At 57.7% G+C, this 24,626-nt stretch overlaps 1 protein-coding gene across 5 annotated transcripts in view; it reads right to left on the reverse strand.

Moving 5' to 3' along the window:
• Positions 1–1,728: 1,728 nt before the first annotated feature.
• Positions 1,729–24,626, reverse strand: part of SMG6 (SMG6 nonsense mediated mRNA decay factor) — a 165,325-nt gene continuing 142,427 nt past the window's right edge. For 4 of the 5 annotated variants that reach the window (XM_073315355.1, XM_073315354.1, XM_073315352.1 and 1 more), the window contains 6 exons: positions 23,977–24,153; positions 19,754–19,903; positions 11,937–12,090; positions 7,848–8,059; positions 7,448–7,529; positions 1,729–5,061 (listed from right to left, as the gene is read on the reverse strand). In XM_073315355.1, coding sequence (XP_073171456.1) covers positions 4,931–5,061; positions 7,448–7,529; positions 7,848–8,059; positions 11,937–12,090; positions 19,754–19,903; positions 23,977–24,153 — 906 coding nt within the window. In that variant the 3' untranslated portion in view covers positions 1,729–4,930. The remainder of the gene's footprint in view (positions 5,062–7,447; positions 7,530–7,847; positions 8,060–11,936; positions 12,091–19,753; positions 19,904–23,976; positions 24,154–24,626) is intronic. The other variant, XM_073315350.1, reaches the window with a different exon arrangement.

The following is a 24,626-nucleotide window of genomic DNA, read 5'->3' on the forward strand; positions in this document are numbered from 1 at the left end:
GCCCATGGTGGGCAGTGCAGGGGCCAATGACACGGGGTGGTGGTGGGGGAGCGGTTAGGTCTCTGCCCTGCTGGCCAGTGGAGACAGGTGTTGCAGGGCTGCATGCAGGCGCCTCCCCCCGGCCCCCGTGATAGCACCCTGAGCTTGACCCTCGGGCCAGGCCAGCTGCACTGAGGAGGCAGATCCTCCCCGCACTCCTGGGTTAATGGGGCACAAGATCCAGGTGCTGCCAAGCCCGGAGCCCTGCCTGGGGCCTTCCTTGCTCTGTCCAGGCAGAGCCACCAAAGCCGTAGGGGCTGGGGAGAGCCCTGCCGTGAGTGACCCAGGCCTGGGTCCCATCCCACCCCCGGGTCCCATCCCACTCCCGTCTGGCCTGCAGGATAATGTGAAGCTCTTTTCCCTGCCTTTGTCTTTTCTCCTTTGCACACGAGGCCGAGGGGGCCGCCCCACGGTGACTGCTCCTGGCCTCCAACCAACTGTGCCTTTAGCCTGACCGGCTGCTCCTCCAAGGGGGCTTGGGTGCAAATGCTCCCAGTGCCAAATGTCCGTGCCCCCAGCTCAGGGGCCTCTGGCTGGCAGTGACTCAGGGCACCGACCCTGCCTCCCCTTTCCAGCTGCGCAGGAATTTGGGCACCAAACGGGCTCCCCAGGCAACTACGGGCTTGGCTAGGGCCAGGAATCCCAGGCCAGAGCCCGACACGGGCTGCCCTTAGCCTTGCAGCCATCAGGGACAACGCTGCAGAAGCTGCGACCAAAACGCAGAGGGAGGGGGCGTATCCAGTGCGTGGATCCAGGTCTCCCTGCCCCCTCCCGGTTTGTATATTCTTCTGATTTGTACACGGGCATTTTGTCCCGTCCTTTTCTATACTCAAAACCAAATGAGCAATAAAGTGACATTAAACCTGAGGTCCCGGCTCCTTCTTTTGGTCTGGATGGGCCCAGCCTCTGCCCTGGCAAACTCCGCTCCTTAGGGTCAGACATGGGAGTGGGCAGTCAGGTACTAGCCCAGCTTGGGGAGGGCAGAGGATGATGAGGGATGTGGCTCCAAAGCCCAGCTCTGGGGCTAGTGGCTTCTTTAAGGTGTGCGGCCTGGGGGAGAGGCTGTAATGCAGTTTTCCCCCTGACTCCAGGCACATCCTGGGGTACCAGTGAGGGTCCCTTGGGGCAGAGGTGCTGCTGGAAAGGGCAGCCCTCGGAGGCGAAGCCAGGGCTGTGGTGGGTGTTTCTGCTGCAGTCCAGCACTGGGTCTGGGGGAGACAGGCTCCCCCCGCAGGGAGAACAGCTCAGGGGGGGATGATAGGCTCCCCCCCTGGGGAAAACCAGTACTGGGAGGGGTGACAGACTCCCCCAGTAGGGAGAACAAGGTGGGTGAGGGGGGATAATGGACAATTCACCACTGTGGAGCTGCTGTGGTGCAAGCAGAAATTCTGGACTGGCCGCAGGGCGCCGGGGCAGATGCTCTGCCCAAGGCTGTGCAGGAGGGCAGGCTGGCTGGGCACCATGGGCCCTTGCTGACCTCTTTGAAGTCAATGGCAAAACTCCTTCTGGGTCTCTAGGGAGCCTTCTGCCCTGGTTGGGAAAGGGGGGCCAGGTTCCATTCCGCCCCCAAGCTCGGTAGCCTTTCCCGGGGCTGGAGCTGCTGCCGGGCCCAGCTCGGGCTGCAGGCCCATGAGTCCGAATTCCCACCTCCGCTGGGAACAGAACAGACAGAGGCAGCCCAGAGGAGCATTTGGTAGGAAAAACTTATTAAGAAAACATCTTAACAAAGCGACACAACTCATGGCCATCACCCCTGAGGCCTGGCCAGGCCCTGTGGGCACCAGGTGAAGCAAAGGACAAGAGAGTCACAGGGGAGCCAAAGGGCAGGGATGGAGCAAAGCCAGCACCCGGCCAGAGGGAGCAGCCAGCAGCCCTGGGGGAAGCAGGAGCTCCCTCCGAACTGTCATTAGCGTGTCCTTGCATCAGGCTGCTCATTCACATGCCCACAGTGGATCATGCTGCCAGCACTCAACCCAGTCATGTCCCAGAGCAGTTCCTGCAGTCCGGGGTCACATCTCTGAGATGCAGCAGTGGGTGCCAGCAGTGACCAGGGGAGATGATGGGGGCAAGTCCTTCCATCAATGGGGTGCAGGGGAGGGCACGGCGTGTCCGGGCTGGAGCTGACTGTCCCTTTCACTGAAAAGCTTTCCCGGGCTGTTGGCTGGCCAGTTCTCTCCTGACGCTGGCTCAGCAGGGGCTGTTCAATGGCAGAGTTCAGCAGATCGTCAGAACAAACATTTCCAACACAGCTCGGTTTGGGGAAAAGCAAATGGGCAAACGTCGCTTAGAGCGAAGCCCAGCCCGCCCAGCTCCTTGCACAGATCACACCAGCAGCATCCGCAGGCGGCTCCTTGGCTGGGTACGGTGAGTCCTAAGGTCCTGGGCTGGGTGTCCAGAAGCAGACAGCAGTGGTTTTAGCTTGAGTTCCTTTAGCGCCATGCGCTGGCCTGGAGCCCTCCCCGGCAGCTGAAGCGGGGATGGTACCGGCCTTACTGCTCTGCGTGCCACAGACCTGCTCTGCAGCCCCACCTCGGTCCACGGGCTCGTCACCCAGCCAGGTGCCCAGGTGCCTCCTTCCGTCACCTAGCCACCCGCGGAGAGAGCTGTGACAGGAAGTCAGGGTCTGTAGTGAGACTGTGAGGCCCTTTGCAAAGCACCTGGCTAGCACTGGTTGGTGAGCACGCAGGACTCAGGCTGCCCCAGCATCTGTAATCTGCACAGCAGGGCTGGGGGCTCAGCCCTGAGCCCCACCTCTGTGCCATACCAAGGTCCCAGGTGAGGCAGCCCCTGGGGAAGGGGTGGATGAGCTGCTGGTGGCGAGAGAACACCCCCCCCCCCCCCGGTCTGCCAGTGAAGCAGCTGCCTCCCTCTCTCCTGAGAGAGGCCTGAGAGAGCACTGTCCCCCTCCCCCCCAGGCTGAGCAGCCAGGAGCAGCCTCACTGGCAAAAACCAACAGCTGGCTTCGGTCCTGCTGCCTCCCTCTCCAGCCTCCATCCACTCCTCCCACAGGGCCCTTCGCACCCTGGGCTCCTGCAGAGATGCTGGCCCTGTGTGGGGAAGGCCTGGGAGTACAGCTAAGTCCCTAGAGAGGGCAACATTGCACCTTCCTTAAGGTGCTGGGTACCTGTCTGGCCACAGAGCTCCGGAGGCTGTTCTGCAGAGGCCTGGCCTAGCTGTGGGAGCTTGGAGGTGACTACAGCTTCCTCAGCCTCTGCCCCCTGGGCTGCCCCACTAGGGCTCGGTCTCAGACTAGGAGGGCTGGCTCCATGGAGGAGACAGAGCTCAGCCACAGCTGCGTGGGCCTCTCTGGTCTGCACTTGCCCAGCAGCACCAGAAACCGGCACCAGTGCCAGGTACTGTGGGACCCTTTCCACTCTGGAGAGGATGCTGTCTGACAAGGCTCAATGAGGCAGATGACAGGGCAATGGGGTCAGCTCAAGGGCTCCCCTCCATGCTGAAGGAGCAATTAGGCCGCGCAAAGCTGCCCAAGCAGCAACCATTGGCAGTTCAGTGTCAGGGTCTTAACTGTTGCCCAGCCCAGCTGCTTCTGCCCTCTGGCCACAGGAATAATTCACCTTCTCCTGGGTCCCTCTGGCCCCGTATGACAGCCCCTGGGAAAATGAGCATCCGAGAGCTCCCTCAGGACCCCAAAGCATGGCCTGTTGTGATCTCAGGGTGACTCAATGGAGAGTTTTATTGTAATGTCAAAGCCTTAAGAGCAGGTTACAAGCATGACAAGAGGCAGGGAGTGTGTGGGGCAGGATCTAAGGGTGTGTATCTGGTATGGGGGAGCAGAGCAGGGGGCTCAGGAGGTATATGAGGCAGAGGGTGTGTGGGGCAGGGGGCAGAGCAAGGGGCTCAGGAGGTATATGGGGCAGAGAGTGTGTGGGGCAGGGGGCAGAGCAAGGGGCTCAGGAGGTATATAGGGCAGAAGGTGTGTGGGGCAGAGCAGGGGGCTCAGGAGTAGATGGGGCAGAGGGACAGAAGCAAGCATGGAACAATGCTGCCTGGGTATTTAATGCTTTTCCTTCGCGTGAAAGTAGCACTGGAACCTGAGCAATAGGCCACCCCAAAGCTTGAGGTGATGTTCTCAGAGCAGAACCTGCTGCTCCCGCTGGAGAGGGGACCAGAGCATCTTCAGAAGGGGAAAAGGAGCCAATATACATTACATCCAGCCAGGCTCCGCTGTTGGGAAGTGACGGGGCTGATGTGCTGGCCCAGCTGCAGCAATGGTCAAATCAGGGGCACTAACACGAGCTGCCACAGAAGTGGACAGATGAAGGAATCGAGACAGGCGGAGAGGAGCAGCCAAGGTGTGAGCGAAATGGCCAGAGAGAGCAGGACAGACCCTGACCTCCACATTCACAGTGTCTCAGGGGGCGCAGCCAGGGCTCCAGCAGGAACACAAGCCCCTCTGGAAACTGCTAGCAGGAATTGCCACAATGCCAGGTCCCTCCCCCTTTCCGTAGCCAGTTAACAGACAGGAGGTTCCCATTCCCCAGGCTCTCTGGCCCATTCAGAGCACAAGTCCAAGGAGAACACTGACCTCCAACGGGAGCTCTCTCCAATCAAGGACGCTGACGAGCAAGAGGCTGAGACTGGCAATGGGGCTAGCCCAAAGTTTCCCCCAGGGACCAGTGCCCTCCTGCTCTGCCGCCCCACTCTTCCCAAAGACCATGGCAACCCGCAGAGTCCTAGCCTCCGCATGACCCATCCACAGCAGTGACCTTCCCTTTGCAGCACGGCCATTCGCGGGTGGGTTTGAAGATGTGGAGTTTATTGTTCATTGATGGGTCGGGAGGCAGTGGTGGTGCTGCCTCAGAAGCCATTCTCCCACCAGCAACACGCTGCGTCACTCACGCGGGGACATCTCCTCCTCAGTCACACCTGCTCAGCCCTCCTGGGCCCACTTCAGGAAGGTGGGAATGTCTCGCACGGGCACGTTCCGGGTCAGTGCCTTGACACGCAGGTTCCGATCATCCGTGAGCAGCACCACCTCTCTGAGCAGACGGATTGGATCATCTGAAACAATCAGCAGAGAGGACGAGTGCTTAGGGTAACTCCTGTCCGGAGGGGGGAGATAACCAGGCCCTGCCAGCCACCTGAACTCTGTTGTCAGCAGGTGTGGACCGTGTAGCCACCCGGCTCTGCTCCACCTAATGCTGCCCTCAGCTCCTCCCACAGCTGCCCTGGCCTGCTCTTTACTTCTTTCTGCTCGGGCTGCTTCTCCCACTCAACTTGGTTCCTTCCTTCATGCTGCCCCTATGCCTGGCCCAGGGCTTCCTTAAGCCCTGCCAGCTGCAGACACATGCTCTGCCCTGGGCACAGTCCTAGTGGTGCTCTTTGGTATTTGGGGAGCATATTCTACCTGGGGTATGAAGCATTATGTACTGAAGGCAAACAGCAAGGTGTCGCCATGCCTTGCAGGTGCCCTGGACAGGGCATGACCCTTCCTGACACCTGTGGGGTGTGGTTCAGCTGTCCAGCTCATGAGCAGATCATTTCTGATGGAGCCTCGTGACTTCTGCATACTGACCCCTGAAGCCAATCAGAGACAGCCCTAGGGCAAGACACAGAAGGCATGCTGGTCCCTATCCCAGATTAGATCTGACCCCTGTATGTATCCCCCCAGCATGCACATCCGTCCCACACACACCCTGGAGAGGGCCCTGCTCTGCCCCAGGCTGGGGTTGTGTGTAAAGCAGAAAGCACAGAGCAGGCAGGAATACGGCCTTTGATGTACGTTCCAGCAGGACGCTGGTGGTCGTTGTAAGGTCTTTAAAACCAAACCTTATTCTGAGAGCCATTTTGCCTTTGAAGAGCCACAAGCATTAGGGCTTTGCTGGGTTAGACAGAAAGAGCTGAACCCTGAGAAATAACTGAAATGGTCTCGCCCACCAGACAGATGAACTGCCCTGCACACATCATGCTGGACTGGGGCTGTGGGAGCTCTGCTTACATGACCGTGGAGCAGGGGAAGTGAACAGGGTGCATGTGAGCAGCTGGATCCTGTGACCAGAGCACCGCTCCTATGAGCACTGGAAACACAGTACCTCCAAACCAGGGCTTGGAGGGGAAAAAAAAGAGTCCATGGAAGCCCACCATGGGCCCAGGAACTGCTGCACTGGGAGGGGCAGGCCCAAGGGAGGGTGTCTAGGGACCTGCTGTGTTGTAAGGGGTGGGCCCATGGGAGGGTTCCTGGGACCTGATGAGTTGGTGAGGGGGCAGACTCATAGGAGTGTGTCCTGGGACCTGATGCATTTGGGGGGTGTGGGGGAAGAGGCTCATAGGAGGGTGTCCTGGGACCTGATGCGTTGGGGGAGGGAGGGCCCCAGGGATCCGTTGGCAGCAGGATCATGAGGTTTTGTACGGACACTGAGAAATGTGTAACAATAAACATCCTCTGTTCTGAGCCTGGTGACGTGGCTCCTTGTTACAAACCAGAGGCTGTCAGCTTGTCAGGCCCCATCCACCATAATCCACATGATTTTAAAATTCAGTATCACTTACGCATAAACATTTGGTGACGGTTTCTCTGTGAATCTGACAAGTTAAGCTGCTAAGAATTTGCACTGACAAATGTGCGTTGATTTCTTGGGCAGCTGCTGATGTAATTCCCATCCCAGCAGCCCCTGCAAGCAGCTCCGGGATTGTCTGATTTTAAAACATGGTGCCAGACGCCAAGTGGGCAAACGGAGGGGAGGGCACTGCTGTGCCAAGGGAAGAGCCCCACCTGACTAGGGCGGGGACAGCCCTGGGATACGCACCAGGTGCCACTTCCTAGGGAATAGCTACCCTAGCAATGCAGCGGTAGCACTGGTGTGTAGACACTAACCCCGAAGATGGAAGGGGTTCTTCCATCACTGCAGACACTCCACCTCTCCGATAGGCGGTAGCGAGGCTGATAGAAGAATTCTTCTGTTAACCCAGTGCTGTGTACATGGGGCTTAGGTCAGCTTAATTATATTGCACAGGGAGTGAAATTTTCCCCAGCCCTTAGCGATGTAGTTAAGCCAACCTACCGTAGTGTGGAGCAGCCCTTAGACTGTCAGCTGGCCAAAGCAGAGGCCGTGTTTGATCAGCACCAGCACATGGCACCCTGATCCTGCGCGAGGCCTCTGGCAACAGACTAAACAATGAGCAGAATACTACTCCCAGGAGGATGGAGGACAGGCTGCTCCTGTGGCACTAAGGCTCCAGGTTTGGGCATGTGCCAAGGGACACTGGGCTTTTGTACAGAGGGTGCACACAGCACCATGTGAGGGGAGGGGAAGCCAGAAGGACCGGACTGATAAACTCTCTGCCTTCTTGGGTGCCCGGCACAGTCCGTGCCTGGCATGTGGGACCCAGGTCTCTCTCTCAGCTGTCTGGGCACAGCGTGTGAGTGGCCCTGACCCTGTGCTTGCACCTTTGTTGGCGGGCATGAAGTCCTTGGCCTTGTCATTGCAGTAATGGAGACAGCAGGACAGAATCAGGTCGTCGTTGTTGCCCTGGAAAGAAGGACATGACTCATGTCAGGAAAGAGAACTACTGAACTATGATCCCCACTGCTGGGCAGCTCCAAGCACATCCAGCTTGTGGTGGGGAGCGGCCTTCCTCTCCCACCAGCATGGCTGGAGATGTGAAGACCCAGCGAAAAGAGGGTTCCTCCCCCTATGCTCCTGGGTGAGGGAGAGCTGCCCTCCAGCCCTGGGATGCCCTCTGCCCACATGCATGGAAGAGCTGCCCAGCTCCAGCACCCCATCACCACTGCCCATGCTGCAAGCTTCCTCCGAGCAGTGTCCTCCTTGGGCCGTGCCTCCCTTTACCTGCTGGCCGGTGGTGTCTTCGCTGCGGAAGGAGATGGACTCGAGCTCGTTGCCTCGGCTAGTCAGAGCCCTCATGCAGTTGTCGCGATTCTCAAAGCGCTCCTCCAGGAACTCAATGGATCTCCTGGCTTTCTCCTGCAGCAGGCGGGCATGGCTCCCGGCCCGATGCTCCAGCTCTGGGCCCTTGGCCAGGCCATCCAGCTCATTGATCACTTGGAAACAAAAGGGAAGAGGAAGCTGGGTTAGGATGCAGCAGGATGCTCTTGGGAACTGCAGCCAGAGCCTGGCACAGACCTGCCAAAGGGCCTTATGGATAGGGCACTGGACTGAGACTCAGGAGATGCAGGTTCAATTCCTGGCTCTGCCACAGACTCTGCAAGTGACCCTGGGAAAGTCACTTAATCCCTGGGCCTCAATTGCCCACCCGTAAAATGGGGAGAATGCTTTTGCTTTTCTCTCCCCCTGGCTCTGTCTTGCCTATTTGGACTATACGATTTTCAGGGCAGGGGCACAGCACCCTGCACAATGAGGCTGGACCCCGGGGCTTCTCACCCACTCACGATGGGCCAGATGTTTTACTCAGAGCTCACTGAACTGTCCCACGGCTGAGGGATGGGAGGGGAGAGAGTCTGTGGGGAGGCCAGACCCTGGGCAAGGCAGGCGGGAGGACGATGCTGGGCCATCCAGTCCCATCTCCACCTCCTGGCTACAGCAGCTAATCACTGATGGTGCTGAGGAATGCACCTGGCTAAGTGCTGCACATGTGGGCAGTGCGTATCCTGCAGCACCTTCACTGAAGCCTGCCGAACTCCTGGCCCTGCCGTCTCCCCTGCAACAAGCCCCATGGCAGCCACTGTCTCCGGCTCAGGGTGGGAGGTGAGATTGCCAATTGGCTCTGGCCCCCTAGGCGGGACGACGCACACAGCCCCAGAGTGCCAAGTGGGGTGTGGAATCCCCAACCCCCTGCAGGGCTGGTTGGAGTAGGGAGAAGCGAGACCCCTCCTGCCCAGCCTGTGGGACAGAGGCTCCTCTCTGCTGCCCTGTGACTGACACAGGGAGGCAGACATCATGTGGCCCTCCTGACACGCAAAGCCTCACCCCAGATCAGGCTGACTCCCAGGCCTGCTGTTCATTTTGCCTGGCTGAGGATTAAGTCCTAGAGCCTTCTGTACTGGTGCCAAGGGACAGGAAAACCTCAGCCTCTCCAGCACCTGAGGGCAGAGCGGGGGCTTCTCTTGCCAGCACGAGAGACCGCAGCAATGCCCACAGGGGCTGTCGGACAGAAAGTGCTGGGAGACCCTGGCCCACTGCCTCTCCTGATAAGAGACACCCCAGGAGGCACTTCCATCCGGCAGAAACAGCCCGTGTGTAAGAGAGAGTGGGCATGGGCAAGTGGGTGATCACTCTCTGTGCACACGTGTGAGCGGCCCTGTGCACGGGAGGGAGTGAGTGAGCCTCCGGGCGCAGTCTGGCTTTCAGACATGGCTTAATTTCTGAAGATTCTTTCCAAGCTCCAAGCCAAAGCCCTGAGATCAAGTGGGAAATATGCATTCCTTGGGGGCTTGGGGAGAGCGTTCGGGGTCTGAGGCCTCTCCCCAGTGCTGTGAATCACTGCACAGGGAGCCTGTGTGATCCCTCTGTTCTAGAGGGAGGCTGGCACTCATTGTCTGGGTATTCAGATGAAAGCTCCATAGAGCTGCTTCGCTCCTCACTCATTCCTGACTCCAGAGATCCACTGTTGCCATTTCCACACACTGCACGGCTGGATTCGGAGGGGGGTGGGGGCGAGGGAAGTGGTGCAAAAACGGAACATCAAACAGGAAAAGCTGGTATTCCATCCCAAAATCCGCTTTCCTGCTTCCAAACCAAACAGGCTTCAAAGGGGAGGCTTGTTTGTGCTTCTGCACCAGGCCTGTCTTCTCTATGGCAGGTCAGGCTCAAGGAGCAAGGAGCAGGTTAAAGAGCAAGAGAAACAAAGCAAATGGAAAGCTGCACACTTAACCCCTTGCTGCATCCCGGGGGCGCAGGGTTCTGTGCAGCCTGCAATCCAAGAACGGGACACTGTGCTGAGCACCTCTGCTGTTAGGGGAAAGCTGTGCTTCCCGCTCCCGCACCTGGGGGCCAGCTCAGCTCCCTCAGCCAAGGGTTCACGCTGACCCCAGGGGACAGATTTTATAATTAATTCACAGGGCTTCGTGTGTGTGGGAGAAACCAACCTATGTCCAGCACAGCCACAGACGCTGCTGCTTCAGCATGCTTTACTAACAGCCAGCAAGGAGATCTGACAGCCTTGTGAGGTGACGCCCCATCAGCCCCACTAACATGGGGGAAACTGAGGCACAAATGGGAAAGTGGTGTCAGAGCCAGGATTAGAATCCAGAAGCTCAGGCTACGCTGTTTTCTCGTGGCTGCAGGCAGCTGGAGTCAAGCAGCACACACACCGTCCTAGCTCCCCAGTGACTGACTGGGCTGTGGTTGTAGGGTGGGGATACCACGTTTCTAGCCCTCTGGTTGGGGCTTGGGGTTACCCAGCTTCAATCAAACCACACAAGAGCTGAAGGGAGGATGCCAACATTCTCAGATGCTGTTAGCGTGGGTTGCATAACCCCCCAGGGCTCTGTAAGCTTTCTTCCCTTTGCTTCCAAAGCCCTGGAGCTGGAATGCTGAGCAGCTGTGCACCCTAGGGTTCCCATGCTGAGCTGGGCAGCCAGGTGATGGCTCCCCCTCTACCATAACCAGGAATCCCCCCAGGACAGGAATTCCTGCTCTGCTGCCTGGTGCTGACCATGGCCCTCCATGGAAGAGCCGAGTGGGCAGGAGGGTAGAGCATCTTCCAGGTGACAGAGCTAGAGCTATGGAATTCCTTCTGGTGCCCACGAGTCTCTGAATCTCACTACTGCCCCGAACCCTGCAGGGACACCTGCCCCGCAAACACAACGCAGAGAGAAGAATGCCCCTCCCAGCCCTCGTGGCAACAATCCTCCATTCCCAAGTGCACTATGCCAAAGCGTTTCACACAGGTATGCTTGTCCCACTGCCCACATGCTACATGTAGTCCTGCTCACTCAGATTGGGACAGACCTACGACCACTGACCCCAGCCAAGAGAAGCCAGGGCCCCAAGGTTGGGAACTGAGGCAGGGACAGCAGCACTCTGGGGCACTGGGCCTGGAGATGCTTAGCTCTGGTCCTGCTTCTGTGTCCCTCCAGGAATTCTCTGGGCGGCAGACTAGTGCTGACTGGGGCTCGGGCTCCAGTTACGCAGCCCTAAAGCGAGCCGGGCCAGAAGGACGATACCTCGAACCCAGGGAGTGATCGGATAATCAGAGCTAAGGCAGCTAACCAAACCTTCCCACAGCCCTGGGAGACCACCCAGCAGCACAGCCGTTATCTGCCAGGGCGAGTGTTTACCAATAACGGGAACCAGCTTGGGTTTTACTGCAAGCTTTATAAGGAGAAAAAGAAGGGCTGGGCTTCGCGAGGACACAGGCTGGCCATTTATTCCGGCTGCCTAAGCCCCAGATCAGCCAGGCTAAGCTGTCTGCTTGGATTGTTTAACAATTCCCCCACCCTGTTCCTTTCAAAATTCCCTTGAAATCCCGCTTAACACCCTCCCGCCTCCCACAGACCTGGTGCCCTGGCATCCCACAGGCCCCTGGGGAAGGGGGATCCAACCAATGGAGCAGACTGGGGGCAGAGCCATGGCAGAAAGGGAACAACCAGAAGAGTGTCTGCAAGAGACCTGCCAAAGGGCACGTGTGGGGAGAGTGCCCGCCTGCCCAGGCACGTGGCTCCAATAGATGAACCCTGGCCCACCCCAGCCTGCCCAGCACCAATGGCAAGAACTCACATGAGGTCATCTGCTGGCTCATGAACACAGTGATCCATTACGCGGCCCATCACTAACCAAGGCACCGCACAGACAGCAACAGACCGCACAAGTAACTAGGGGCCGTGCGGGATGGAGGGGGGTCAGCCTGCCGAGGGCTCCACATGGGAGACTGGGACCTGCCCAGCTGGAAGGGCAGCACCCACTGCAGGCAGCTGCAAGGGGGGAAGGGAACATGCACCTCGCTCTGGCCTTACTCACCGATCAGGGGCACCACCAGGATGAACTTCCGCCACTCCAGTAGCCTCTTCAGGCTGTTCAGGTGGTCGATGAAGCCGTTGGTGTCTGGTACTAGGAAGACAGGTCTGATCTCCAGCTCCATCTGTCGCATCTGGCTCTGATCCTTCAGCACAGCCTGTAAGAGCCCAGAGAAAAGGTGAGCAGGGGGCCTGGCCACAGCAAGCCCCCGATCTGGCGCATACCCCAGGCTCCGATTCTGGACACCCTGGTCAGAGCCTCCAAACCCCTGGGCCAGAGAGAGCTAATGGGACTTACAGCAGGGAGCTGTGTCCCACCCCCCAGCACCTCAAGGCCTTTGCCTCCCTGGGCATTCAGCAATGCACTACCGGGGCACTCACCTCCACAGGGCCGTGTGCAGAGCACTTCTCAAGGTAAATTGGGCTGAGTTGCAGCACACTCCGCAGCGGTTTTACTGATGACACTCAGACTTGGGCTATAGTTTTTGTACCTGTGTAACTATGCCTGGGAGGGGTGAGATTTCTTACCAGCAGTTACACTGGGACAAGCCCGTGTCTGGACACAGTTACACTGGTATAAAGGTGCCTTCTGCTGGTGTGGTTTATTCCTGTTCCTGGACAGGAACAGCTCCACCGCTATAAGCACTTTTAAACCATACACTGCAGCCACGCAGAGCGGTTGTGTGGTTCCCAGTTAGTTCAGAGCCCACTAAGATGTAGCTGGTGCTCCAGTGGGCAGGGCTCTTGCAGGGAACGCAGGTGGACGTGGGGCCTAGGGGGGGCTTTGACGTGCTAGGGGTAGGCTAGCTCCTCTGGCTGACGGTGTGGGAGAAGGGCAGTGAGAAAGCCACATTCAGAATTCAGACTAGTGGCAAGGGACTGCAGGGAGAGAGGCTCCCAGGCAGTGGCTGGCACCATGCCATTCTGCATGCTGTGTAGAACATGCCCCCTTTGGCAAGGGCAGCCCCCACTCTCCCTCACTTGGGAGCAGAGGGGTTAAGTGAAGGTGACAGGTCAGGCCCCACTGGATAGCAGGTTTCAGGGTTACTGTGAGAGGCTGTCTGAACAAACAGCTCACTCCCCATATGAGACCCTGTGTGCGTATGCACATGGGTGATGCCTGGCCTGAGACCCTGTGTAGGACCCCGTGTACACGCCCAGTGTGCAGGTGACCCCGTCTGCGTGCCCCCTTGCATGCGGCATTTGCTGTCCCAGCTCTCACAGACTGTACCCATCAGACTCCTGGCAGCTGCGAGCAGTGCCTGTGCTGGTCGTCACGTCCCACTCCGCTCTCCGGGCCGCCCGGTGAGAGAAGGACACAGGATGCGCAGGGAGTGAAAGAGCGAGGTCGTGGGGAGTGTGCCAAGTCCCCTTGCAGCTCCAGGACGCTCAGGGAGCCAGAGGGAAATTCGCCTTTGCAGAGTTCAGAGGCCGGCAGCGAGATTTATTTTTGTTTGTGTGAGTAAAAGGCTGCAGAAGCCTCTGGCCAAGGGGACATGGGGGGGAGTGGCCTGTGATTCATACAGCCTCCTGCTGGCCTTGTGCCAGGGAAGAGAGGGAAGAGAGCCTGTGAGCAGAACTGAGAGGCAGGAGCCACATTAATTTTTCAGCTGGCACTGAGGGCACGGGAGCCTGGATCATGGCCAAGAGGAAGAGAAACTGGGCTGGGAGTTGGGATCCTGGGCTTCTAGTCCTGTGTACGTGTAACTCTGGGAAACCACTTCGTTTCTCCGGGCCTCAGCCTCCCATCACTAGAATGGGGACACTGGCCCCTCCTCACGAGCTGGGAGGCCAGGCTGTGTGTGAAGCCCCAGGAAGCCATGACGGACCACAGAGCACTGTTAGCATCGGAGCAGCACAGCCGCGCTGGATGAGACGCACTTTGGGCTCTGGTTGCCAGTGGGTGAGGCCAGCCTGGCTCCAACCCAAGCTCCTGGGGCAAGAGGAAGCGAGTGCTCTGCGCTGCTCTGGCAGAGGATGCAGTGGCTCACTCGCATGTCAGGAAGGAGGGTAGCTGAGGACCAGGCAGCATTCCACGCCCTCCGCCAGCCCATGGCCTGGAGCCGCGGATTCTGCCCAGCACTCTGCCCCAATGGGATACTCTAGGGTGGTCTGCAGCACTTCCTGCCTGCAGCCAACTCCTCATGGCACTCAGCCCTTGGGCCCAGGGAGTGCAGGGGGCTGGTGGGGGGGTGTCTTTCAGCTGCCCCAGCTAGTGACTGCAGAGATCAGGCACTTCTGAACACATTAGAGCCCCAAATTCCCTCCATATCAGCACCAGCAGGAACCCCCTGGGGAGGCTGTCCTGACAGTGCCTTGTGTCTGGAAATGGAGCCAGCCACGGGTACAGGCTGGAGCCCAGAGGCTCTGGGAGGGCTCCCTGCTGGGCAATACCCATCACAGTGCAGACTGAGGGGCTCTGATGGATCCTGCTTCCCCTGGCTCACACTGCTCACGGAGTGGGGACAAGCCACTGACCACCAAGGCTGGGCAGAGGAGCCCCGGGAAGCGATGAGCAGTGAGCCAGCTGCAGGAGAAGCCCCTACCCAGGGGGGTATTAGCGGCATGACAGTCACTCCGCCAGTCCCCCTGCACCGGCAGGAGCACCAAGACATTCCTGCTCTTGTCCAGGTGCCCCTGCCACTCGGGCTCTGTCTGCTCCGCAGGGATACAGGCGGATTTTCCAAGGGTCCGAGAACAATGCCTGTTACTGGTCCCTGCTCCAGGGTTTCCTAGTTCCAAGGTTTGTTGGCAGCGTCTTCCTCAGGAGTAAACGTGCCCCGTGCCTGGTAGTGAGCTGGGGCCGCCGCCGCGGTGGAGCCGCCGGGGGTGGGTGCATGCCTTCCGCAGCCAGCAGGCCCCCGCCCCTAGGCAGGTGCATGTCAGCGCGTGTGCACCGGCCGCATTGTTCCTCAATGGAAAGCGTGAATGGGATGTGGCTATATTTAGAAAGTTACTCACGCAGCCGCCACAAAGGAGCGGCTGCATCTTAAGGGGGCGGCCGCTGTGTGTGCTCGGAGGGGACAGGAGTGAGGCTATTTTGGGAAGACATGTCATAATTGGCTGCCCAGTTAAGCTGCTTCTGTAATGTCGAGCAAAACAATAGCAGCATCCAGAGGAAGAGCCTGTTATGGTTCAGGTGGGATGTTTCTGGCGGTTCAGGAAACCTGACCGCTCCCAGAGCACAGCAGTGGCACAAAGGACAGCCTGGACCAAGGGCTCGGCCAAGGGGCGGGGGAGGCTGGGAACCCAGGCAGCAGCCAGCGCTTCGGAAGAGAGAACATGGCTGCCAGAGGGGCCCCGCTGCCATACACAGTTAGAATTACCTCCAGGCTCTTTTCTCTCCCACCCCATCACACCCCAGATGGGGCACCAGGGCTCTTCCCTGGAGGGAGTGTCCCCGCTGCTCACCCCCATGCCCAACTACTGCTGAGGGACTCGGGGAAGGGAAAATGGAGACGCCTGTGTGAGGATGTGACGCAGCAGGGAGGGGGGAGTGTTGACCTGGGAATGTGCCCTGGGGATGGGAGACCTGAGAGCCTGTCACCTGAGCCAGGAGGGGGAGGGGGAGGGAACACCTCTACCCAGCGGAGGCTGCAGCAGGGAACCTGCTGGGGGGGGTTTAGTTTCAGTTTGGGGCTGGGTGGAGGAACGCAGGGAACCCAGGGCTGGGGTCTAAGCTCCCTGCTCCCCCAGAAGGACTTGACGGAGGGGTCCTGGGTGTACCCACAAGCTCTGTTTTGGACTGTGTTCCTGTTGTCCAATAACCCTTCTGTTTTACTGGCTGGCTGAGAGTCTCAGTGAATCCCAGGAAGAGGGATGCAGGGCCTGGACTCCCCCACACTCCGTGACAGCCTGTCCTGGGTCCCAGGATGTGCAGAGGAATGCCCGGTCCCAGCACACTGGGAGAGGAGCAGCAAATCTCTGGCCAGTGGGATCGGTCTGAGAGGACCACAGGTGCCCAAGGGAGCTCCTGGCAGAGGGCTGAGGGGTAGATCTAGCCCCCCACCAGCCACCTCCCTGCACTGGACACTGCTCCACTCAGGCTCTTCTAGGCCCCAGGCCCAGCTGCTTCCACCTTCCCCAGAGCTGGAGTTAGAGTGTGACAAGAAATAAACTTCCTGCCATCCCCTGACCCTGTGGGAGTCCCACTTCCCCAACAAGAGAACTGCGGGGCCCAGGTAAGAGGGGTGCAAAGGACCTTTGGTGCATCTATGCCAGCGTGTGAGAAGAATATAAGAGCTCAAAAAGCTGAACTCAGCCGTGTGGCTCTGAGTTTAAACACAGCAGCACTTATGCTAGCTGGGAACAAAGCAGAGGAGTGGGCAGACATGCCAGCTGCGATGAATGCCAGGAGATGGGTGAAGGGGGCACTAGCCCAGGACTCTGCCCCTGCAGGGAAGGCAGGCCAAGGGGACGCCAGCCCAGGGCAGAGAGAACAGGGCTATGAAATGTACAGGTAGACAGAGCTGAAAGTCTATGCCCTCTGGCTCCTGCTCCAACCCCTACTGCATCAGGGCACAGGCCTTCAAAGGGAAGGAGTGTGCTTCAGGCCACGATCCTCTCCCTCCCGGGAAATGAAACAGGAGCCAGTCCCTTAGAGCACTGGTTCTCAAAGCCAGTCCGCTGCTTGATCAGGGAAAGACCTTGGTGGGCCGGACTGGTTTGTTTACCTGCCGCATCCGCAGGTTCGGCCCGATCGCAGCTCCCACTGGCCGCAGTTCACTGCTCCAGGCCAATGGGGGCTGCGGGAAGCAGCGTGGGCCAAGGGACGTGCTGGCCGCAGCCCCCATTAGGTGTCTCACAAACTACTGCACTCCACTGCATTCGGTGGGCTCAGATACCAGCCCTTTTGTGTGAGATAAAGCTGACTGAAGGATCTGAAGCAGTGGCAAATGGCCAGTATGCAACTTGGCGCACATGCCTAAGGGTCCTACAAGGCTTGGGCTGGCCTTCACTAGTGACCTAGGGTGGGGAGTCATGCAACCTGCCAGCAGCCATGATGGGAGATGGGGAGCACGGCAGAAAGAACACCAAGAGCAGACATGGGCAGGAAGTGCCAGAAGATTCAGCTGGGAAGAATGCAGCTAATCCAGCTGGGTGGGGAGAGCTAATCTGACCTGTCAGTCAGTCCCTCTGGGGAGGACGGAACCTGGGGCAGGAATGGCAGACCCAGCCTGAGAGGCAAGGGTGGACAGAACATTAGAGAAGGACTTAAAAGAGCAAGGGCAAAGGAGACGGGTGGGATTTGGGGCCGCATGCACAGAGCAGGGAGGGGAGAATCCCTCTCCACAGGGCTGCTGCACTCCCTTCTGGGCACCACAGAGCCTGACAAGCTGCAGGGGGCTCAGTGAAGAGCACCAAAACCAACCAGAGGACAGGAGGGATTGAGAGATGGGGAAAGGGAGAGAAAGAGGATAGCTCACTGGCCAGGGCACTACCCTGCATGATGGGCTCAACTCCCTGCCCTGCCACAGATTCTCTGTGACCCTGGGCAAGTCTCTCAGGATACTTCTACACTGCAATAACCCCTCCGTGGTCCCGAGTCTCAGAGCCAGGTCAGTTAACTGCGCCTTGCGGGGCTACAAATTGCAGTGTACATGTTTGGGCTTGGGCTGGAACCTGGGCTCTGAGACTCCGCTGAAATGTCTACACCACTGCAATGGTAGAGCCCTGCAGCCCGAGTCAGCTGACCTGGGCCAGCTGTGGCCATGCTGCTGGCCTTTTACTGCAGTGTAGACATTCCCTAAGTCCCTCTGGGCCTCAGTTCCCCATCTGTAGCGTGGGGATAATGACCATGCCTGCCCCGCCTCTGGGAGGACACACACATTAAAGCCTGTGAGGTGCTCAGATGCTACTTCAGTGAAGGGGGCCACATCTACTGCAGCGAGGCAGACTGAAAACTGCTGGCCCAGTGGGGAAGAAGGGGGCAGGTTGGGAGACAGCTCCACCCACCGCACAGAGGGGAGGCCAACTTTAGAACAGCCTGGAGACAGAACTAGGGGAAGTGGGATAAAATCAAGGAGAGTGTCAGCTGAGTCTCAGGAGAAAGCCGTGCCTGGCTGTGGAGTCTCTCCCAAGAGAAGGCTCAGAATCCCCACTGCTCCAGGCAGTGAACACTAGGTAGGATGAAATGCTGGTGAGCTCACTCCCGTCCTGCTCCCTAGCTCCTCCAAGTCCCTGCCTCAGGCTGTCGGTCAGCACCCACTGCAGCATGAAGGCTGGGGCCCTGCCCGTGTCCTGCTCCATTCTCTTCCCGGCCAACACTGGGCTGAATTACTTTACTCAAGCCCCAACGAGCTCTCCTCCACTCCTTAAAATCAGGCTCCAAGTGCACCTAAGCTCCCAGCTGCACAGCCCCCGACACTGCCCACGCCCTTGTGCTGACCTCCATCCGGCTCCAAGCCCCGGCCCAGTGCAGCTCTGGAAGAAGGGCGGAGTGCACTGGAAAGAAACCCCATGACACCCTCCGGCAGCCCCCAGCTCTCCCTGTGCAATGGGGCGTGGAGATGTACACAGAGGCAGAGAACGGCTCTGCTGTCCCGGGATAGCGGCCCGGTCAGGCTCTGCAAGCACTGCCATCCCTGAACACGTGCAGTTCCTGTTTGCTGTGTTTGAACACGGAGCTGGGAAGTGGGGAATTTACTGACACCTCCCACTTAACAACCCTGGGAAGCTGGAAGGCTTCAGGCCGCTGTAATTTACAGCCCCTCTCTCCAATCTCCGTCTCACTTGCTGCTTTCCTTGTAGCATTAATGTGACCCAGATCCCTGCAGCAGCAGTGGGATGGTTAATGCAGGGCAGCCCCTCCCTCCCCGCACAATTCCGACCTGCCCCTCAAGAGGGATTTGTAAAAAAGGGGAAACATCCAGAAAGGTTGGGGTGGGTTTGGAAGTGCAGTGCCGTGGTTCTGGGCCCCCAGCCAATAGCTGGAGGGTACACATGTGTGTGCTCTCCCAGTAGGGCCTTCAGCGGCCCTGTTTTACAACCACCTCGGCACAGACTGCAGAGTTCACGCATCTGGCCAGACAGATGTATCTGGCTTACATTCAAGGCTGGAAAATGAAGAATTATGGAAGTGAAGGGCCCTGGGCATTAGAGAGTGCGGAGGTGAGGGGGAGGGGGAACCAGGGAGAATTTTCCTCTGCTGAGAAATCCTCATCTGGGCTGCGAGTGTGGAGGAGGCCCTCGAGTGTGGAGGAGGAAGAGGGCCGGAGAAAGCAAAGTGGCCAATAGCCATGCATGTGGGGTTGCTCTTAAAGGGCCAGTGTGCTCACAACCAGGGCCCAGCTCCAAATCCAACCAGTTTAGTTCACAAGATACCACTGGGGAAAGCTCTAGGAACTCAATAGGGCTAGAGTAAAAGAATCTCTATCTGTCTGCCGGTGTTGCCATAGTGATGCTTTGGTTACAGCCATGGGCAGCAGCATCTCCCTGAGAGGGCTCTTTAATTGACTGCGGAGATCCCCCACAAGGCGGAAATGCAGAGCCCAGCTCTGGACCCCTGACACGCACATCGTGAGGCCTGGCAGTGCAGATCCCTGACCGGAGGATGACCTCGCACGGGGGGGCAGCACAATGACAGCCTGGCCTAGCTTGTCCCTGGGTTTCTGACAGGTTTGCATTCACCTTGGCCTGGCCCCTTTCTTCTGAAGCCAACGGAGGCTTTTCCACTCACTCCCACTGGAGCAGGATTGGGCCCCATGTGACCTGGAAGGAAAGCTCAGGCTTCTGTGAGACTCCCCAGTAGCTCCCTGCCCCTGGACACAACATGGAGAACAGCTGAATCCTACCCTCCCAGCGGGGATCCAAGTGCCCTACCTGAATCTTGTCCTGACGACGCTGCTGCTCAGCTACTTTCCTGGCCAGTGCTTGCTTCCTGGCTCTGAGTTCCCTGATGTCAAACTCTTCTCCACTGACTTCAGCCTCAGAATCATCTTCAAATGCCTCGATCCTCAAGTCATCCTCCTTCTTACAGGAAACCCAGACAAACCAGAAGAAGAGAATTCATTATAGGTGAGAGTCAGCGACACTGAAGGCCCCTTCCCAGCACACACAGCCCCCCGCCGCTCTCTGACACTCCTTGCGGAGGTTTCAGTCTATTTCTGGAAATATTAAACAAAAAACCAAGGGAAATGACCCTCCTCCCCACCTACCGTCAGTTAACACAACAGGGCTGAGTGACACCAGAAAGGCCAGGAAATCCAGAGCTGAGGCTTAGAGTAAGGAGGGTGTGGTGGTTAAAGCGCTGGTCTGCTTTCAGTTCCAGGCTCTGCCAGACTCCTGGTGTGACCCTGGACAAGTTATTTAACCTCTGTGAATGGGGAGAATGCAGCTGCCTTTCGAACCACCCTTCCTCTGCCTTGTCTATTTAGACTGTAATCTCTCTGGGGCAGAGACTGCTTCCTATCATATGTCTGTACCAATGGGCCCCAACTGCAGCTGAGATCTCTAGATGCTACCGTAACACAAGTAAAAACTTGTAATAAAGGCTGGAAACACAAACTGAGCCTTCTGCCACTCGAAAAGGAAACTTAAATTCCGGGATTCCAAGGCCAGAGGGACCATTAGATTGTCTGGTCTGCTCTCCTGTGTAACTCATGCCAGTGAACTTCCCCCAGCGCTCCATGCATCAAGCCTGTTCTTTCTGCCTGTACTACAGCAGATCTTTTCAAAAGGGAAGTCCAATCTGGATTTAAACACTCCAAGTGCAGAGAATCCACCCATCCCTTGGTGAGCTGTTACCCTCACTCTGAAACATTGGCACCTCATTTCCAGTCTGAATTTGTCTGGCTTCAGCTCCCAGCCCTTGGGTCTTGTTCAGCCTTTGTCTGCTAGACTGAGGAGCCCTCTCCGCTCACAGACCTTCCTCCAGGTAGGTATTTACAGACCGCGATCAAGTCACTCTTCCTCTTCTCTTGGCTAGCACTGGCTGAGCTTCTCTCCCGTCACCGTAAGGCAGGTTTTCCAGACCTCGAATCGTTGCAGCTCCTTTCTGAGCCCTTCCAGCTGGCCCATGTCCTTTCTGAAGTGTGGACCCCAGCACTACCCCCGTAATGGTCTCCCATGGGCCGTATGCAGTGGGATCACCTCCCTACGCCAGCTCCATATTCCTGGGCGGATCCAGCCAAGGATTGCATTTGCCCTCTTAGTCAGCCCATCGCTTCAGCTGGTTTCCACTATGACCCCATGTCCCTATCAGAGTCCCCACTTTCCAGAACACAGCCCCCCCGTAAGTGAGAGCTGCATTCCTGTCTCCTAGCTGGAGGACCCAGCCTTTGGCTGCATTAAAATGCAGGTTGGCCAAAGGCGCCCAGCTTCCCCGGTGATCCACATTGCACTCAAGAACTGCCCTATCCCACCATTATCCACCACTGCACCAGTCTGGGCCTCAGCTCCAAACTTTACCCCCAGGGATTTAATATTTTCTTCCACACCACTGACAAGAGACTGAATAGTGTTGGGTCGAGAATGGATCCCCGTGGGACCCTTCTAGAAACGCTCTGTATTGGACTTGGCCTCTGGCCTCATCGTGGTTCCAAGGCAAGGCGTACAGCATCCTCTGGGTTTTGCACGAGCACATTCCTAGTTAACAAGCTGACTCATTTAAATTTCTGACTAGCTCCTGTATGGTGGTTGATACCCTGGGTGACTGCAGCAGGCTGTTCATGTGTGCTGGTCTGGGCCAGTAAGGATGTGAAGTTGCCTGAGGGAATTGAGTGGGAAGGGCTCATATTGGGGGCTTCTTGTCCTGTTTCAAGTAATTCCCTTGGAAGGGCCTCAGGACTAGTCAGTGTGTTGGAGCTGAGGAGGAAATGGCAGTTCCTCTGCCACACTGAGCTGCATGGCTATAAACTCGATCCTGAGCCTGAACCCTGACACTCCCATCACCTTCCCCTGCTACACAGGGCACTTGAAGGTTTAAACTAGAGTAAATGGTGGATTCTTTGTAACTTGAAGTCTTCAAACAGTGATGGGAGGACATCAATAACTCAGCCAGAGGTCAGGGGTCTGTTGCAAGAGAGGGTGGACGAGGCACTGTGGCCTGTGATGTACAGGAGGTCAGACACGATGATCATGATGGTCCTGTCTGGCCTTAAAGTCTATGAGTTTTTGGGTTCCAGTTCCTGTGGAAGCCCCTGTGCTGGAAGTTAGCCCCTGCTCTTTATGCCATATGGCATGTGTTTGGAGGTCAGTTTGGTTTGCTCAGATGGTCTTCATGGGACTATGCCCTTTGGGTCCTGGGCCTCCTCAGACTTTCCCATTGATCAGGACAAGCCTCAGCCACACACAGAGCACCAACTGCCAGGCCAGGGGATGAGGCTTTCAAGTCTCAACAAACCCCTGGACCTGGCAAGAGAGGCAAAGGCTGACAGCCTGGGACAGAGTGTACTAAATCTCTGGGCACCCCCAGCCTCAGCGCAGCTCGGAGCGGCTTTCAGGGAGCACAGGAGCTGCTCACATATGCACTGGGCACCTCATGCTTCCTGGTTTCACACTCAGTAATTTTACTGAGACCAGGCTGGGCCACACATTCAGCAGCTCTTCCCTCCGAGTGACCCTGTAGCCATGGGAAGGAGGAAGACGGAGCCCTCAGACTCACTTCCCTCTCAGGAGAGCACAGACCACAGCGAGAGGTAGAGAGATGGTGGCTCCAGTGAGGGGCATAGTTCAGATGTGCAGCCTGCAGTGTTGTTTCCAGGTTTGGAATAAGCTCGCCCAGGGTCAGGGGATGGTCACGTTGGCCTGCTGGAGGCTCAGCTCAGACCCAAATGCAGAAGCTCATGGGTTACGTAAGGAGTTCACAGAAAGGTTCCCACAGCTAAGCTAGGGGCCTCCCTGGTTAGCCCAGAGGGGCAGGGAATGACAGCCTAGAGGCCTCCCTGGTTAGCCCAGAGGGGTGCCATTCTCTGCCTCTTAGCCCAGTTATGGAAGAAGGTTAGAGCTGCTGCTAGGAAATCCCTGCTGAGAGCAGTGAGGGTGCCCGAGTGGCAGACACTGAACTGTGCCACAAAACTCCAGATGGGTCATTCTCTCTCTCTGGTCTGTCTCTATCTCAGAGCAGAAGTATTCAAGTCTCTGTGTATCACAGTGGCTTATGACCACTGTTACTGGGATCTCTGCCTGTCCTTCCCAACAGCCTGGTCGGTGTCCCTGCAGGTCAGGGTCTCAGCTCCCACACACATCCAGTGCTGCCATGCTGAGATCGCAGGGGGGGCTGAAGGGAGCTAGGGCACTCTCTTGTTGGGTGCCTGAGCTCCACCCAGCCCTCCTCTGGGGACAACTGAACTGGCTAAGTGGACTCTTCGAATGCAGGCCACCCACAGCGATGGATTTTCCCTACTCTAACCTGCTCTGTGTCTTTCTAGCCCCCGATGGAGGAGGATGGGCAGAGCCAGGGCCACCCAGCCCACAGCTCCAAATGCCTTTCCCTTTCTCCACTGTTCCCTGGCATTTCAAACTGCAAGATTAAACACAAGGAAAATGTCAACCTGCAGCGTGGCTGGCAGGGCCGTTGAACACACACACTGAGCCTGGAGTGAAGCAAGGGCTACAGGAACAAGCAAGGGCAGAAAAACAAGAGGAGAATTCCTTAATCACATCAGGATGTGAGAGGCAGGGGAGGGAGGGGGCGCCAATGTCAGCTCTTCCTGTGCGTGTGCTGGAGGCTGGAGTTCAGGCCTCTGCCGCATTGAGCTCCACGGCTGTAAACTTGATCCTGAGCCTGAACCCTGACATCCCCCTCGCCGGGCTCCCGCGCTGCACGTTATTAGAACTCTTCCCCCTTTAAGTATTAAACAGCAGCATCTGGAACTCATAGCAGTGAGCAAGACAGAGGCACATGGGTGGGACTGGCAGGAAGGGGCACAAGCAAAGTAGACTCGAGAGACCAGGACTGCTCACCATTCCGCTCCCCCCGCCACAGTGCAGAATGCACACACAGCTACCCTGGCTATAAATAGTGGGAGCTGCAGGGCCGGCAGGGGCTGGGCCCCACAGCGGTGACCCTTCCTTCGCTGAGGCGCGCTCTTCCCGCACGGTACCTGATCTTCCAGTTGTTTTCCCTCTTGGCTTCCCATTTCCTTTCCCATGGCGTCTGGGACGGGTGCCACTGACACATATTTTCCACCCTTGAATGCCAGCAAAGGCTCTTCTTGTCCACAAAGGGCTTCCAGGAAATACTTCAGAACTGTGACCCTCTTGCAGTCAGCTGCAATAACCTACGGGGTGAGGATCAGGGGGTTGGGGAGAGAAAGAAAAACAGAGTCAGTGCCCAGGGAAGGCAGAGAGCAGTGGCAGTCAGCCACTGACCAAAGGGAAACCTCAGAGCCTGGGGCCCAGCTGCTGCGAGCGGTGCTGATGCATACAGCAGGGCCCAGCGAGCACCTGGGAGAGGATGGTTACTCATCCCCCTTTGGCTCAGGAAATGGCCGATGCCCAGCTCCAGTGTCTGGCCCTTGAGCTTGTGGCCAAGGGGCAGGAGAACTGGGGCAGGCTAATGAAAGCACAGGCACCGACATCTCTCACAGAATGGCTTGTGCACTGCAGACAGGCTTCACCTCTCCAGCCTCTCCCCTGGAGCCCGTTCCTGGTTCGGAGCTGAAGGAAAGGCCCCCCACCCCCAGGCAGAATTCCCATCCAAGAGCTGAAAACCTGCTCAAGTGGGAGATGGATGAGGAGGACTCTCCTGGCT

The sequence above is a fragment of the Lepidochelys kempii genome, chromosome 17, assembly GCF_965140265.1.
Source record: "Lepidochelys kempii isolate rLepKem1 chromosome 17, rLepKem1.hap2, whole genome shotgun sequence".
NCBI lineage: Eukaryota > Metazoa > Chordata > Testudines > Cheloniidae > Lepidochelys > Lepidochelys kempii.